A 14,404-nucleotide genomic window follows, 5' to 3' on the forward strand; every position below is an offset into this window, starting at 1 on the left:
GGGGTCTGACTTTCGAATTCAGGAGGGGGGAGCCTGGGGGAGGCGCTATTTGTGTCTGGTGCTGTACACCCCTCAAAAGCTTTATGCACCCACAACCGCCCTCCCCAGGGCTGTTCTCCCTGATTTACAGGTGGGGAAACTGAGGTGCATAGACTAGCAAAGTGACATGCCCAAGGTCACACACAGCGAGTCTGTGCCAGAGCCAGGACCAGAACCCAGGAGTCATGGCTCCCAGCCCCCCTGCTCTAACCACTAGCCCCACTCCCCTCCCCGAGCCAGGGATAGAACCCAGGAGTCCTGGCTCCCAGCCCCCCTGCTCTAACCGCTAGCCCCACTCCCCTCCCCGAGCCAGGGATAGAACCCAGGAGTCCTGGTTCCCAGCCCCCCTGCTCTACCCCTTTGGCCCCTGCTCCGGTGCCAGCACGGTGTGAAGACTCCCCAGTGATGGTTGTCATGGTTGCAGGGCTAGTTACCCCTCTGCTCCCCCCCCCACAGCGTCTGCCCTCAGGCCTTTACCCCCATCCCAGGGCGGAACCCCCCAGTTCTCCCACTCGCAGACCGGGCCCTGGGGCTACGGCCCCTGGCGGATCCATCCTGCTTCCCGGGCAGGTCCGGCCCCCGCGGCTCTCCGGGCCCTGACACACAGTGACCAGGCAGCTGTTCGCCCAAAGCCGGCTTTAATCGGGGCAGCATGTGGGGGGGAAGGGGGTTAAACCCACTGATGGGGTGCGTCCCTCGGACCCTGCCATGCCGCTCGTTCGGCCGCCCAGCTCGGCGGGTGCCTGCCGGATTCCCCCGAGCGACGTGCCCGTTCCAGCCCCTGCCTCAGCCCCTCTGCCCTCCTGCGTTCCCAGCCCTCCTCCTGCCCCAGGGGTTGCTGAGACGTGGGGTATCTCGAGCCTGCTTGTTTTCCCTGCCAGCCCCCCGTGAAACGAACCCGGCCCATCCGGGCAGCACCGGTCCGTCCCGACGGTTCGTTCCCCTCCAGCTTCAGCTGCCAGGCACTGGACCCCGCTCTGCCTTGGCCTGCCGAGCCCTGTGCCCCACGGATCACACACGGAGCAGGTTGCTCCAGAGAACGAGCAGCCGGCTGCAGCCAGAGCGGGGGGACCCCGCTCCCACGTGGTGCCGCTGGCTTGTTCTGGGTGCGATCAGCAGTAACCTGGGGGGGGGCCGCGCGCGAGAGCCTGTAGCCAGGGTGGCGTGTGTCTGTGGGGCAGGGGAGGGTCCAGACCTACGAGCAAACCCAGCCTGCGAAGGGGGGGCACGAAGCCAGAGGCCGTTTTACCCTTGATCTCGGTGGCTGCGGGGTCCGTGGGGCGCCCAGATGCAGCAGCGCAGCACCCAGCCCTGGCCCCAGCTGCTTCGGGGCCCCTGTCTGGGGTGCCCCGATGCCCCCTGGGGCTGTGGGAACAGCAATGGCACAGGGACGTGGAGGGCCCAGCGCCCTGCAGTGAACCAGGCCCGGCTACGCCACCCACTGCTGCCAGCCTGGGAGCTGCTGCCAATAATTATCAACAGTCAGAGGAGCCGTCGGGCTCCCAGCCAGCACCAGGGCTGTGGGCATGGACCGTGCCAGCCTCACCCTGCTCTAACCACTAGACCCCACTCCCCTCCCTAGACCAGAGATAGAACCCAGGAGTCCTGGCTCCCAGCCCCCAGCTCTGTGCACAGGCTACGCTCTGTCCAAAGGTGGTGGCCCTGTTCCCCTGAGCCCCAGGACTGAGCTGTGGCGGGTTCTGATCCGAAGTGGCCCTGGCCTCGCCCGTCCCCTGCCCCCACTGGTGGCTGCTGGGTGCAGCTGGCACCGGAGCTGGAGCAGCACTGGGGCTGGGGGATTCTCACTGGGGCTAGCAGGGGGGCGAGGGTGGGCTGGATCACAAGAGGAGGGGGTGGTTCATGGAGGCTGGCAGGTCCTTGGGGGGCAGGACGGGGCGGGGGAGGCCGCGCCCGCTCAGCGCTGCTCCCCCTTGGGGGGCGGCTTGGCCTGGGCGGCATCCTGGGGGGCGGTGGAGAGGGAGGAGCGGGACACGCTGGCCGTCTCCACAATGTCGATGTCCCGGCAGGTCAGGCAGGCGACCAGCTTCTCCCGGGAGGCGCTGGAGGCGAAGAGGAACTCGTAGGAGAGGCCGGCCAGCACCGCGCCCAGCGAGGGGCCGATCCAGTACACCTGGGGGGGGAGGACAGAGGTCAGACAGGGCCCAGCGAGATCCCATACACCTGGGGGGGAGGGACAGGGGTCAGACAGGGCCCAGCGAGATCCCGTACACCTGGGGGGGGGGAGGACAGGGGTCAGACAGGGCCCAGCAAGATCCCATACACCTGGGTGGGGGGAGGCAGGGGTCAGACAGGGCCCAGCGAGATCCCGTACACCTGGGGGGGGGGAGGACAGGGGTCAGACAGGGCCCAGCGAGATCCCGTACACCTGCGGGGTCGGGACATGTGCTCAGGCTGACCCCCACCCATGCCCACTGCAGGATGCTCAGCTCCAGGTCATGGACCCAACACGGTCTTTGCTGGCTGGGCCAGACCCCCCCGCCCCGCTGTGCCCTCCCCCCCGCCTGCCCCAGCCTGGCTCACCCAGTGGTGGTCCCAGATGCCCGTCAGGACGGCCGGGCCCAGCGATCTGGCTGGGTTCATGCTGCCCCCGGAGAACGTCCCCTGCAGAGACGGGGGGGGGGGGGGTGAGCAGACATTGTGCAGGTGTGGGGGGAGTCGGCCCCATGGAGACATAGAGCCTGGGCCGGCGGATGGGGAACAGCCCGCCAGAGCCTGGCCCAGGGGGAGGGGAGTCAGCCCCAGGGCTCCTTGGCCCCCCGGGACCCTGCTGGCCCAGCCTCTTACCGCGGCCAGCGCTCCGGCCGTCACGGAGAAGCCGATGGCCAGGCCGCCCGGCTCGCCCGCCCCCCGGCGCCGCTGGTCCTCCACGGCGAAGATGGTGAAGACCAGCTGGAAGGTGGAGAAGGTCTCCATGGCCAGTGCCTGCCCAGCGTGGCCCTCGCTGCTCACCTGCGCCCGGGACAAGACGGCAGCTCACACCCGGCCCCGGCCCAGCCCTCAGGCCACGTGGGCCGCTGGGCGCTCAGCCCTGGGGGCCTCAGGGGCTGTGTTGGTGACCCAGCAGCGAGAGGTCTGGGGGGTCCCCACTGGGCTGGGGGGGACAGTGAAGGGGGGTCAAATCCGGGGTCCAGTCAAGGCGGGATCCCTGCTTCCTGGGCATGGGAAGGTGGGAGTCTGACAGTTGGCCCTGGCCACAGGGCTGGGGGGTGACACTTCAATTGGGGGTCAGGGTGGCATTGCCCATGTGGGGCTGGGGGTCAGGGCAGCACTGCCAATGGGGCGCTGGGGGATTCAGGGTGGCACTGCCAATGGGGCACTGGGGGTTCAGGTGGCACTGCCAATGGGGTGCTGGGGGATTCAGGGTGGCACTGCCAATGGGGCGCTGGGGGGTTCAGGTGGCACTGCCAATGGGGTGAAGGGGAGTTCAGGGTGGCACTGCCAATGGGGCACTGGGGATTCAGGTGGCACTGCCAATGGGGCACTGGGCGTCAGGCAGCACTGCCAATGGGGTGCTGGGGTCAGGCAGCACTGCCACTGGGGCGCTGGGGGTTCAGGGGGGCACTGCCATTGGGGCACTGGGGTATTCAGGGTGGCACTGCCAATGGGGCACTGGGCGTCAGGGCAGCACTGCCAATGGGGTGCTGGGGGTCAGGGCAGCACTGCCAATGGGGCGCTGGGGGGTTCAGGGTGGCACTGCCAATGGGGCGCTGGGGGATTCAGGGTGGCACTGCCAATGGGGCACTGGGCGTCAGGGCAGCACTGCCAATGGGGTGCTGGGGGATTCAGGGTGGCACTGCCAATGGGGTGCTGGGGGTCAGGGCAGCACTGCCAATGGGGTGCTGGGGGATTCAGGGTGGCACTGCCAATGGGGTGCTGGGGGTCAGGGCAGCACTGCCAATGGGGTGAAGGGGAGTTCAGGGCAGCACTGCCAATGGGGCGCTGGGGGATTCAGGGTGGCACTGCCAATGGGGCGCTGGGGGTTCAGGTGGCACTGCCAATGGGGTGAAGGGGAGTTCAGGGCGGCACTGCTGTCCCCCTGGAAGGCAGGTGCACCCTGTATCAGTAGCCAGGACACACACGTCTGCGACCCAGCTCAGACACTCACCCTGGTGACGAGGTGGCTGGCGGCTGCCGCGGGCAGCGCCAGGTAGACGGCGGCCGAGGCCAGGACGGCGCCCAGGCACTGGGCCAGGATGTAGGCGGCTCCACGCAGGGCATCCAGCTTGCGAGTGCAGAGGAAGGCCAGGGTGAGGGCCGGGTTGGCCTGGGCCCCGCTGACCTCGCCGAAGCAGTGAGCCAGCCCCACGGCCGCCAGCCCAGCCGTCAGAGCCGGCTGCAGGGCGGGTGGGGCTGTGACGCGCCCGGGACCGCCGGGGCACGAGGCCCCCAGCACCAGCCAGACGAAGATCAGGGTGGCAGCTGCCTCCGCCAGCAGGGAACGCCAGAACCGCCGGCTCCGCAGCTCCTGGGGGGGGGGACAGTCAGCAACCAGGTGGGGGGGAACCATGGCAACAGATTTGGGGGTGTCTGGTCCCATGGCAACGGGTGGGTGGGCTGGAACCATGGCTGCAGAGGGGACACTGTTGGGAGGGCAGGTGGGTGGATATGGACAGACGGATGAACACAGGTGGGTGGGCAGATATGGACGCACGGATGGACACAGGTGGGTGGCTATGGATGGACAGACACGGGCAGGTGAATATGGGTGGACAGACACGGGCGGGTGGGTGCATATGGATGGACAGACAGACACGGGTGGGTGGATATGGACAGATGGACGGATGTGGGTGGGTAGATATGGACACGGGCAGGTGGGTGGATATGGATGGACGGACATGGGCAGGCGGATGGGTGGATATGGACAGATGGACGGATGTGCGTGGGTGGATATGGATGGACAGAGGGACACAGTCGAGTGGGTGCATATGGATGGATGTGGGTGGGTGGATATGGACGGATGGACGGACATGGGCGGGTGGATATGGATGAACAGAGGGACACGGATCCATGGGTGGATATGGATGGATGGACCTGGGCAGGTGGGTGGATATGGATGGACAGAGGGACACGGGCAGGTGGGTGGATATGGATGAACAGAGGGACACGGATCCATGGGTGGATATGGACGGATGGACACAGGTGGCTGGATATGGCCGAATGGCCGGATGGGCAAGGAGTACAGAGAAGTTCTCCCACCTGCCCCAGGTGCCCATAGCCAGGGCTCAGCTGCCCGCTGGGTTCCGGGGTGAGGGCGAGGTGGGCAGCCCTTACCTCGCCGATGGCCATGCTGCCCGGCTGGCTCCTGAGGGCTCTGCTCTGGGAGACACAGGGTGCTGCGCTGCTCTCCCTCCAGGGATCCTCAGACCCCCCTCCCTCCCCTCCAGGCCAGGCTCCTCTTAAAGGTACAGCAGCCATGGGCTCTGGGCAAGGGGCCGGAGGGGCATCGGGGCAGAGCCCGAGGGTGCCCGCTGGGCAGAGGGGGCAGCAACATGTTTCCAGGGACACCTGCTCCTGGGAACCCCCCAGTCTCCTTAACCAACCCCCCAGCAACCAACCCCCCCCCACCGCTCTCCTGACCCACAGCCCCCTACCACCTCAGCCCTGGGCTCCTGCACTCCCCCCAGCGCTGCCAATGCCCCACATTCCCTGCCACTCCTGCCCCAGGCCCCCCGTCACCTCCAGCTCTGCTGGTGCTCCTCATTCCTAACCCACAGACCCACCCCCATTCCAGCCCTGGACCCCCCATCACCTCCAGCTCTGCTGATGCCCCTCACTCCTGACCCGCAGCACCCCACCTTCCAGCCCTGGACTCCCCATCACCTCCAGCTCTTCTGATGCCCCTCACTCCCAACCCACAGACCCCCCCTCATTCCAGCCCTGGACCCCCCATCACCTCCAGCTCTTCTGATGCCCCTCACTCCCAACCCACAGACCCCCCCACATTCCAGCCCTGGACTCCCCGTCACCTCCAGCTCTGCTGGTGCTCCTCATTCCTAACCCACAGACCCACCCCCATTCCAGCCCTGGACCCCCCATCACCTCCAGCTCTGCTGATGCTCCTCACTCCCAACCCACAGACCCCCGCTTCCAGCCCTGGACCCATCACCTCCAGCTCTGCTGGTGCTCCTCATTCCTAACCCACACACCCCCCACCTTCCAGCCCTGGACCCCCCATCACCTCCAGCTCTGCTGATGCGCCTCACTCCCAACCCACAGACCCCCCCCCCCAGTCCAGCCCTGGACCCCCCTCACCTCCAGCTCTGCTGATGCTCCTCACTCCCAACCCACAGACCCCCCCCCTGCTATTCCAGAATTCAGCTTCTCCTGAGCAGAAACTGCCAGCGTTTCTTTATTGGGGACCCTGGGGGAGGCTGCAGGACCCAGCATGTCCTGTGGCCATGGGGAGAGCCGGGTGTGCCCCCAACGCCCCCGGAGCAGCTCCCAGGTGCCGCGGCAGCCTGTGCTCTGGGTGAACAGCTCCTGAGCCCGGGGCCTGACGCCTCCCAGACAGGGAGGCTGCCCGCCCGTGGAAAACCCCGGCTGCCCTGGGAGCGTCACTGGGCCCCGGGGGTCAGCTGGTGCCAGGCTGGCCAGAGTCAGCGGGACCTTGGGCAGCAGAACTAGGACCGGGGGGTGGGGCTGAGAAGCAGCCCCCTCAGGTCTGGAATAGGCAAGACAGGGTGGGGGGAGCTGGGGTCTGTGATGGGCAGGGCCAGGGTGGGGTTGGGGTCTGGGATGGGCAGGGCCCAGTGAGGGGGTGGGGTGAGATCTGGTATGAGCGGGGGGGACAGGGGAATCCAACTCCCAACCTGAAAGGGGGGGGGGAAGGAGTTGGTGACTCAGGTGCCTGGAAACCAGCGGGTGCCATGGCAACCTGCCCCTTTGAATCTCAAACAGGAGCCAAAGGCCCTTCTGAAGGGGGTTGTCACGACGACCATTGTTCAGGGCTGGGATTCTCCCTCCTACCAGAGATGAAAGGAGAGAGGAAGGGGGGCTACGGAGCCAGGGGCACGAGGGAGGGTGAGTGTGCCAATGGGTGTGTGAGGGCACAAGGGAGGGTGCAAATGAGTGTATGAATGGTGAGTGTGCAAACGGGTATACGTGGGGCAAGCATGCAAATGAGTGTGTGAAATGTGAGTGTGCAAATGAGTGTGCGAGTGGACAGTGTGAAAATGGCCATGCAAGGGCACGAGGGAGGCAGCGTGTGTCTGAGTGACGCTACATTGAGCAAGTCTGCCCGGCCGGGTGGGGCAGGTGGGTGAGTGAATGCACATGGGAGCGTGTGCACAGGTGAGTGTGAACGTCTGTGTCAGTGAGCGTGCGCAGGCAGGGGGAGGTGGGGACGGAATCAGGCATGCAAGGAGCGGGGGCGGGGCTATGGGGCTGGGTGCCCTGTGATTGCGGGTGCGAGTCTCCTCTCACGCTGCTGTCACACCCATGTACCACGAGTCCAGCAGAGCCCAGCCCCAGCACGGGGGGCACCGATCACCGCGGGGGCCTCTGGAGACGCCAGTAGCACCAGTGCCCCAGGTGAGCATCCACAGGTGCACCGGGCGCATGGGGCTGCGGATAAGCATGTATCTGTATCAATCGCCCCATTTTAGAGACAGGGAAAGTGAGGCGCGGGGGAAGCAATTCCTATTGGTGCAGCTGTGATAGAACCCAGGAGTCCGGCCACAGTGCAGGAGGGGGACAGCGCTGGGCCACCTGGGCTTTAAACCCCCTTCGACGGGAGGCCACCGGAGCTGTCCCTGGAGAATTCCCCTCCGCACCGCCCCCCCCAGCGCTGCCTCCCCCGCCCCGCAAGAGCTCCAGCTGGAATCAGCGGGGCTTTACAGCTGAAGCACCTGGCTCAGCAAAATCTGGGGGCACGGCGGCCCCAGGCTGACCCCGGCTGGTGCCGCGCTCGCCCTATTCTTCCTGCCATTCTCTGCCCGGCGCGTGCTGACTTGCTGCAAAGAGCCAGAACAATCAGCAGCCTCAATAGCTGAAACAAAGCCCCCCTCTTCCCCCTCCCGCTGCCACCCAGCTGGGACTCCAGCCCCCCCCCCAACACACCCCACGTTGGGCGGGTGGCCCTGTCAGGCCCCATCAGCATCAAACACCGGCCCAGCGAGGGCCCAGCTCTGCCCATCACTGCTGCAGCCCTCGCCGTGCCCGCCCATGGGTGGGCACCGATGTTACTCTCACTGTGCCAGCTCCCTGCCCGCCCCAACCACCACATGGGTGCCCCTGTCATTGGCATCTCCACCCTCCACCTGTCCCTGTGCACACATCCCCTCTTGTGCCCACCCCCCCCCACCCCCCCGAGCTAGGCACTATGTTCAAAGAGCCTCTCCCCCACAGGGAACCATGGAGACACCCCCCAGCGAGGACCAGAGAGAAGCCCCCTCCCGCCTTTGCATGGAACGATTGCTGCTGCCTCATCGTGCCTTTATCCAGTATCCACCGGGGATGACAAACTCCCCCTCCCGCCTTTCAGCCCCGATCCCTGGCACCGCTGCCCACACACGGCAGCACCTGGGGCTGTGCCCGGGGGGCAGGTGTTTGCATTGTCCTGTCTCCCCCGCTCTCTTCCCCCCTCTGGGAGCCTCATATTCCCCCCACCAGATAGCAACTGTGAAAAAACAGGACAGGGGGTGGGGGGTAACAGGCGCCTATATAAGAAAGAGTCCCAAGAAACAGGACTGTCCCTATAAAAACGGGACATCTGGTCACCCTATAAACTCTGTGCTGTTCCAGCCGCCCCCAGCCAGTCGGGGGCACCTCCCGGTTCCAGGGGCTTTCTCTGTTTGGGGCATGAAACACCCGCCCAGCCCTCACCTCCCACCCCAAGCCAGGCAGAGTGCAGGGGGACAGTGACTGGACGGGCAGCACTCTCCCCAGGAGCAGAGGGAGGGGAATAAATGGGGCCAGGCCTGGAATGGTCAAGGGAGAAACCTCCCTCAGAACAGAGCTTGGCCGACCTAGATCCGGGCTCCTTGTGGGATTTTCATCCTCTTGTAACTGAAATACGTGGAGCCTGTGAAAACACTGACCCCGATTATTCCATAGCCTGGCGCTCCAGGCCCGATTCTCCGTGGCCCTGCGCCTTCTTGTGCAGTCCTGTGTCCCCGCGCTGATTCTCACGCAAAGAAATGTGGCATTTGTGAAACCTGGTGGGATGATTCCCACAACTGGACCATTAAAATCACCACCCACAAAACCTATGTAGGGAGGATTGAGGGGGACAGAGGTGGTTTTTGTGGGGGAGAGGCGCTCTAGTGGAAGACACCGTTCCCTGCTTTAGAGATACTGGTAACTCAAGCACAGGATCCCGAATGCATGTGGATCAATGTGCTAACTAATGACACCCAGGCAGAGGTGCTAGCGGGGGTCCGTAACAGGCCACCGCATCAAACCAGAGAACAGGGGGCGAGTTCCTCTGTTAGCACCAGTCTCTGTAATGCAGAACTGCCAACCCCAAAGGTTCAAAACTCACATGTCAGGCTCACCAAAAATCAGGAGATTGGCTTTCAAATCATGAGATTACGTACAAATAAGAGATTTGGTGGTGTTTTGATTCGCCTCCTGCTTTTTGAGCCTTCAGTGTGCACCGGCCTCCCATTTTGAAGCTTTCTCCACAGCCACAAGGGCTAGAAACTTACTTATTCTTTAAGTACTAAGGCTAAAATCATCCCAGATCCACTCGACTCCAGGAGCTGGGCATTTAAGGAAAACTAATTATCATGAGATTTATGAGAAAATCAGGAAGCTGGCACACTGGTCGTGTGTGGAACAAATGGTGGTGTTCTTCTGGGGGGGCTCTGATTTGGGAGACGCATGCTGGAGATTCCCAGCTGCCGGCAGGAAAACATCATTCGTGTGTTAACTGGAGAAGGTGCAGAAAAGAGCCACCAAAATGATTTAAGGTGCTTCCCTGCCCCTAACCAATCAGAGCTTGTCCGTGGAGAGGAACGGCTCTACAACAACGCCTGACACAACAGCAGGAGATTCAAGGAGCAAACTCTGTTTGGCTGGTCAGAGAGATGCTGGGGGGGAGCTGAACACAGTTAGGGTCACCAGATGTCCCGATTTTACAGGGACAGTCCTGATATTTGGGGCTTTTTCTTTTTTAGGTGCCAATTACCCCCCACCCCCATCCTGATTTTTCACACTTGCTGTCCGGTCACCCTAATTACAGTGTATAAGCACCTCGGCGGGGAGATAACACCAGACATCTAGTGGAGACAGGCACAAGAACCAACAGCTGATAGCTGAAACCAGACAAGTCCTGGCTCTAACCCCTGGACCCTGCTCCCCGCCCAGAGCCAGGGAGGGAACCCAGGAGTCCGGGCCCCCTGCTCCCCTCCCAGAGCAGGGGAGAGAACCCAGGCATCCGGGCCCCCCCTCCCAGAGCTGGGGAGAGAACCCAGGCGTCCGGCCCCCCCTCCCAGAGCTGGGGAGAGAACCCAGGCGTCCAGGACCCAGGGCAAGGCCCTCTGGCCAGCCCCCAAGCTGGGCTCTGGACCAGGGCCTTGCCCCGCCCCTTTGTCAGATGGGGGGTCAAAGGTCACGCATAGGCCCCGCCTCCCTGGCTCCAAGCGGAAGCCAGGCCCATCCAAGATGGCGGCGCCCCCCGCCTACTTCCGCCCGGGTCACGTGAGGCGGGCAGGCGGGGGAGGGTGGGAGCTTGTCCCACGCGACTCCAAGATGGCGGCGCCCGTGCTGAGCGCTCTGAGGCGGCCGGGCTGGGGCCTGCGCGGGGTGGGGCGGGCTCGCGCGAGCAGCCCCCACCGGAGGGGTAGGCACCGGCCGGAGCCCCGCCCCCGGGAACCCCGCCCCACAGCCGCCCCTCGCCTGGCCAGGCGCCCCCGGAGCTGGGGAGGGGGGCCTGGTACTGCCCGGCCCTGCCCCTGAGCTGCCTGGTGGGGCTTCCCACGGGGTGGGGGCTGGCTCTGCCCCCCTGGGTGGGGGTGAAGGGCTGGCTCTGAGGGGGGTGGGACTGCCCCCCTGGGGTGACACGGAGGCTGGGGCTGGCCTGGGGGTGGGGGCTGGCACTGCCCCCTGAGGTGAGGGTGAAGGGCTGGCTCTGAGGGGGGTGGGACTGCCCCCCATGGGGTGGCTCGGGGGAGGGGGTCTGGGGCTGCCATGACATCACTTCCTCAACACTGACCTGCCCTGTTCTCGCACCCCCACCCCCCAGCTGGCCTGGGCCCAGTCACCTGCTCTCTGGACTCTTCACCCTCCCCCATCCTGGGATTGGGACCCTAACTCCCATTCTCCCTGCTGGGGCAGTGTGTGGGTGCCCCCCCCAAAGCTGGGCTGCCTTTGCAAATGTTGGTGTGACCTTGTCCAGTGGTTTCCCAGTCCCTGATGCACGGCCCCTCCCAGCCCCTGAGACTCGCAGCCTGACCTTTCTCCCATTTCTCTGCAACCCACTTCCTGGCCAGCTCACTCTCCTCGCTGAGACTTGGCTCCCACCATGGAAAAGATTAGAGCAGCTGCAGGGGCGGCTGTTTTTAAAGAGACGTTGAGCTCAGCTCCACGGTTAAGCTTTGTTTAAGAACCATCCGAGGTCTCATGAGTTACTGAGATTTGCATGGCACGAGCGCCTGGTGGGGCGCAGGGATCCTGTCTGGGTGCTCACAGGGGTCCCCGCACCAGAGACTGGCTTCAGATCGAGAGAAATAGGTGTTGGGTTCGTTTGATCTGCCTCCTGCTTTAGCATTCATGTTTTTCCCTGCTCCTATGAAGGTTACAAACTTACTCCTACGTTTTTTGCTGGGAAGCTGAGATGCTCCTGTAAATCACCTCACTCCAGGCGCCGAGACATTTAGCAACGTTTGGGGGGTTTCTTGACTCGCGATAAAATTGCACGAGTTGGCAATGCTGCGCTCGTTAATGCATGTATCCTTGCAACGCCCCTTGTGAGAGAGGGAACTGCTATTAACTTCATTCTACTGGTGGGGCAGAAGAGAGATTTTCAGAAGTAAGACTCAGAGCAGGGTCTGTCTCTTAACTGCGTTTGTGCAGTGCCTAACACAAAGGGGCCCTGATCTCAGGTACGACTGTAACCCTAAAAATGTCAGGTGTTAGCAAAAATAGGAAAGGACCCTGAAGTATAATTGTTATTTTGTGTGCCCTTTAAACCAACAATCTAGCTGCCCCAGCCCACTAATGTGAACTGTCTTGGTTCTAGTCATCTTGGCATGGAAGAATTTGCTGTCCTAGTGGACTCTTTCTGTGAGCCCTCAGTGAAGCTTCTCCTTGTCTTTTTTCCTCTTCCGCAGGCATCAGTTTCAAGCTAGATGAGCGAACGGCTCACAGCAGCCTGGATCTCTCCAAAAAAGACACTGGCGTCATTTACCGCATGCTGGGGATTGACCCAACCAAGGTCCCCCAGAACCCCGAGCGATTTCGGGAGTGGGCGGTGGTGCTGGGGGACGCTGCCGTGTGCAGCGGCCAGCACTACTGGGAAGTGACAGTCAAGCGCTCGCAGCAGTTCCGTATCGGCGTGGCTGATGTGGACATTTCCAGGGAAGGGTGCATTGGACACGACGACCGCTCCTGGGTGTTTGCGTATTCCCACCGCAGGTGGTACGTCATGCTGGCCAACGAAACCACCCCCATCCGCAACATCGGCAACCCCGAGCGCGTGGGGCTGCTGCTGGACTACGAGGGCAGGAAGCTCAGCCTGGTGGACGTAGGCAAGCAGGTGTTAATCCATACCCTGGCCACGGAGTTCCAGGGGCCCGTGGTGCCCGCCTTCGCTCTCTGGGATGGGGAGCTGCTAACTCATTCTGGGGTGGAGGTGCCCAAGAACCTCCGGGACAGTTAACGGTCAACCCCAGGGCCTGGGATGTCTGGACATGTCCTTCTGTAGGGAAACCCTTCCACGATGCTTCAGCGTGAGGCAGAGAAAGGGATTCGGTCAGTCCTCTCACCCCACTTGGCCCAGAGGGGGTGCTCTCCAGGCAGCTCGAGAGCTTGCTTTCCCCTTGGGAAGAAGCAGTCCCCCCTTAGCCCCAGCTGGGAACCCTGGAGCAGAGAAGCCCCCCGCTGCCCCTGGGATCAGGCAATCCTGGACTTGTTTCCCTTCTCCATCTCAGCTGGTCCTTAGGAGCTTTATGTGCCAAAGGCCCTGCCGGCCCCTGTGCCCGGCCTCACCCAGAGCCCCGTTTGGCAGATTTGGATTTGAATGACATGAGGATTTGCTGGAGGGAGGGAAGCGACACTGTTCCCTCCTTCTGTCTCAGGGATGGGAGGACAGTTGGGCTGCACCTGAACCCCTCTGGAAACCTAGATCCCGTTCCCCTCCTGTGTCGGCAAACGAGGCCGTTACGCTTCTGTTTCCACAAGTGCTTTATTAATACGCAGCCCAGGAACCATCTCCCTCTTCTGCCACAGCATCCCCCCAAAGCTGTCGTCACTCCCCCCCACTGCCCAGAGCCAATCAGCAGGCCCCAGGGACGGGCAGGCAAATGGATCCTGGGGCTGATGCTGCCACGTGGCTGTTCCTAGGTGCAGGGGAAAACCCAGGAAGGAGCATTAGTTTGGGCAGGGACTTTGTGTTTGTAGCTTTGCTCTCAGCCAGGGCTTGTCTGGCTTAGCCGGGGGAGGGGGAACAGTGTTACCCCCCCAGCCCCATTTGCCTCTGCCCCCTCGCAATCCTCCAGGGCAGGGTGGCCAACCTGAGGCTGAGAAGGAGCCAGAATTTACCAATGTGCATTGCCAAAGAGCCACAGTAATATGTCAGCAGCTCCTCGTTAGCTCCCCCCGCGTCCCCCACCCACCAGCAGCACCTAACCCTCCTTTCCTGTGCCTCCCGCCTGCTGCAATGAGCTGTTGTGTGGTGTGCAGGAGGCTCGGGGGGGAGGAGGATGAACAAGGGCGCTACAGACTCAGGGGAAGGGGCGGAGGCCTTGGGGGGAGGAGTGGAGTGAGGCTGGGGCCTGGGGCAGAGCCAGGGGTTGAGCAGTGAGCACCCGCACCCGCCCCCACCGGCACATTGGAAAGTTGGCGCCTGTAACTCCAGCCCCGGGGTCGGTGCCTAGACAAGGAGCCGCATGTGGCTCCAGAGCCACACGGTCACCCCTGCTCCAGGGGAAGGTCCCATCCCTCAGCAGCCCTGGTGCATCCAGCTGCATTCACACAAACCCAGCTCTCCTGGCGGTGCTTTGCTGACTGTATCGGCGGCCGGGCGGGTCTCCCCTGTAATAAACCGGAGAATCCTCAGCGGCGTGCGTCCCCTCTCTCTGCGCCGGTGCCGCTCTGCCGACGCAACATGTGCCGGGAGGGGGTTCCTAGCGGAAACAGCCTCTCCCTAAACAGTGCCCAAGCGCAGCCTGGTCGATCTGTCTGG

General features: G+C 63.5%; 2 protein-coding genes across 8 annotated transcripts; one reads left to right on the plus strand and one right to left on the minus strand.

Moving 5' to 3' along the window:
• Positions 1–677: 677 nt before the first annotated feature.
• On the minus strand, positions 678–6,783 carry LOC120391303 (lens fiber major intrinsic protein-like). 4 transcript variants are annotated; one of them, XM_039514811.1, is made up of 6 exons: positions 6,313–6,783; positions 5,332–5,528; positions 4,166–4,525; positions 2,845–3,009; positions 2,581–2,661; positions 678–2,170 (listed from the first exon to the last, which is right to left on the minus strand). In XM_039514811.1, the coding sequence occupies exons 2-6, from the start codon at positions 5,473–5,475 to the stop codon at positions 1,955–1,957; spliced, it is 966 nt and encodes a 321-aa protein (XP_039370745.1). In that variant the 5' UTR covers positions 5,476–5,528; positions 6,313–6,783; the 3' UTR covers positions 678–1,954. The 4 variants fall into 4 exon arrangements, with proteins under 4 accessions (XP_039370745.1, XP_039370747.1, XP_039370746.1 ...); XM_039514814.1 differs by lacking the exons at positions 678–2,170; positions 6,313–6,783 and adding an exon at positions 2,383–2,425 and having other exon boundaries at positions 5,332–5,580; XM_039514813.1 differs by lacking the exons at positions 2,845–3,009; positions 6,313–6,783 and having other exon boundaries at positions 5,332–5,580.
• Positions 6,784–7,562: 779 nt separating this feature from the next.
• Positions 7,563–13,943, plus strand: SPRYD4 (SPRY domain containing 4). 4 transcript variants are annotated; one of them, XM_039514819.1, is made up of 2 exons: positions 7,563–7,590; positions 12,333–13,943. In XM_039514819.1, the coding sequence occupies exon 2, from the start codon at positions 12,413–12,415 to the stop codon at positions 12,878–12,880; it is 468 nt and encodes a 155-aa protein (XP_039370753.1). In that variant the 5' UTR covers positions 7,563–7,590; positions 12,333–12,412; the 3' UTR covers positions 12,881–13,943. The 4 variants fall into 4 exon arrangements, with proteins under 4 accessions (XP_039370753.1, XP_039370750.1, XP_039370752.1 ...); XM_039514816.1 differs by lacking the exon at positions 7,563–7,590 and adding an exon at positions 10,726–10,843; XM_039514818.1 differs by lacking the exon at positions 7,563–7,590 and adding an exon at positions 10,950–10,967.
• Positions 13,944–14,404: the final 461 nt, after the last annotated feature.

This window comes from Mauremys reevesii, linkage group 25, assembly GCF_016161935.1.
Source record: "Mauremys reevesii isolate NIE-2019 linkage group 25, ASM1616193v1, whole genome shotgun sequence".
Taxonomy (NCBI): domain Eukaryota; kingdom Metazoa; phylum Chordata; order Testudines; family Geoemydidae; genus Mauremys; species Mauremys reevesii.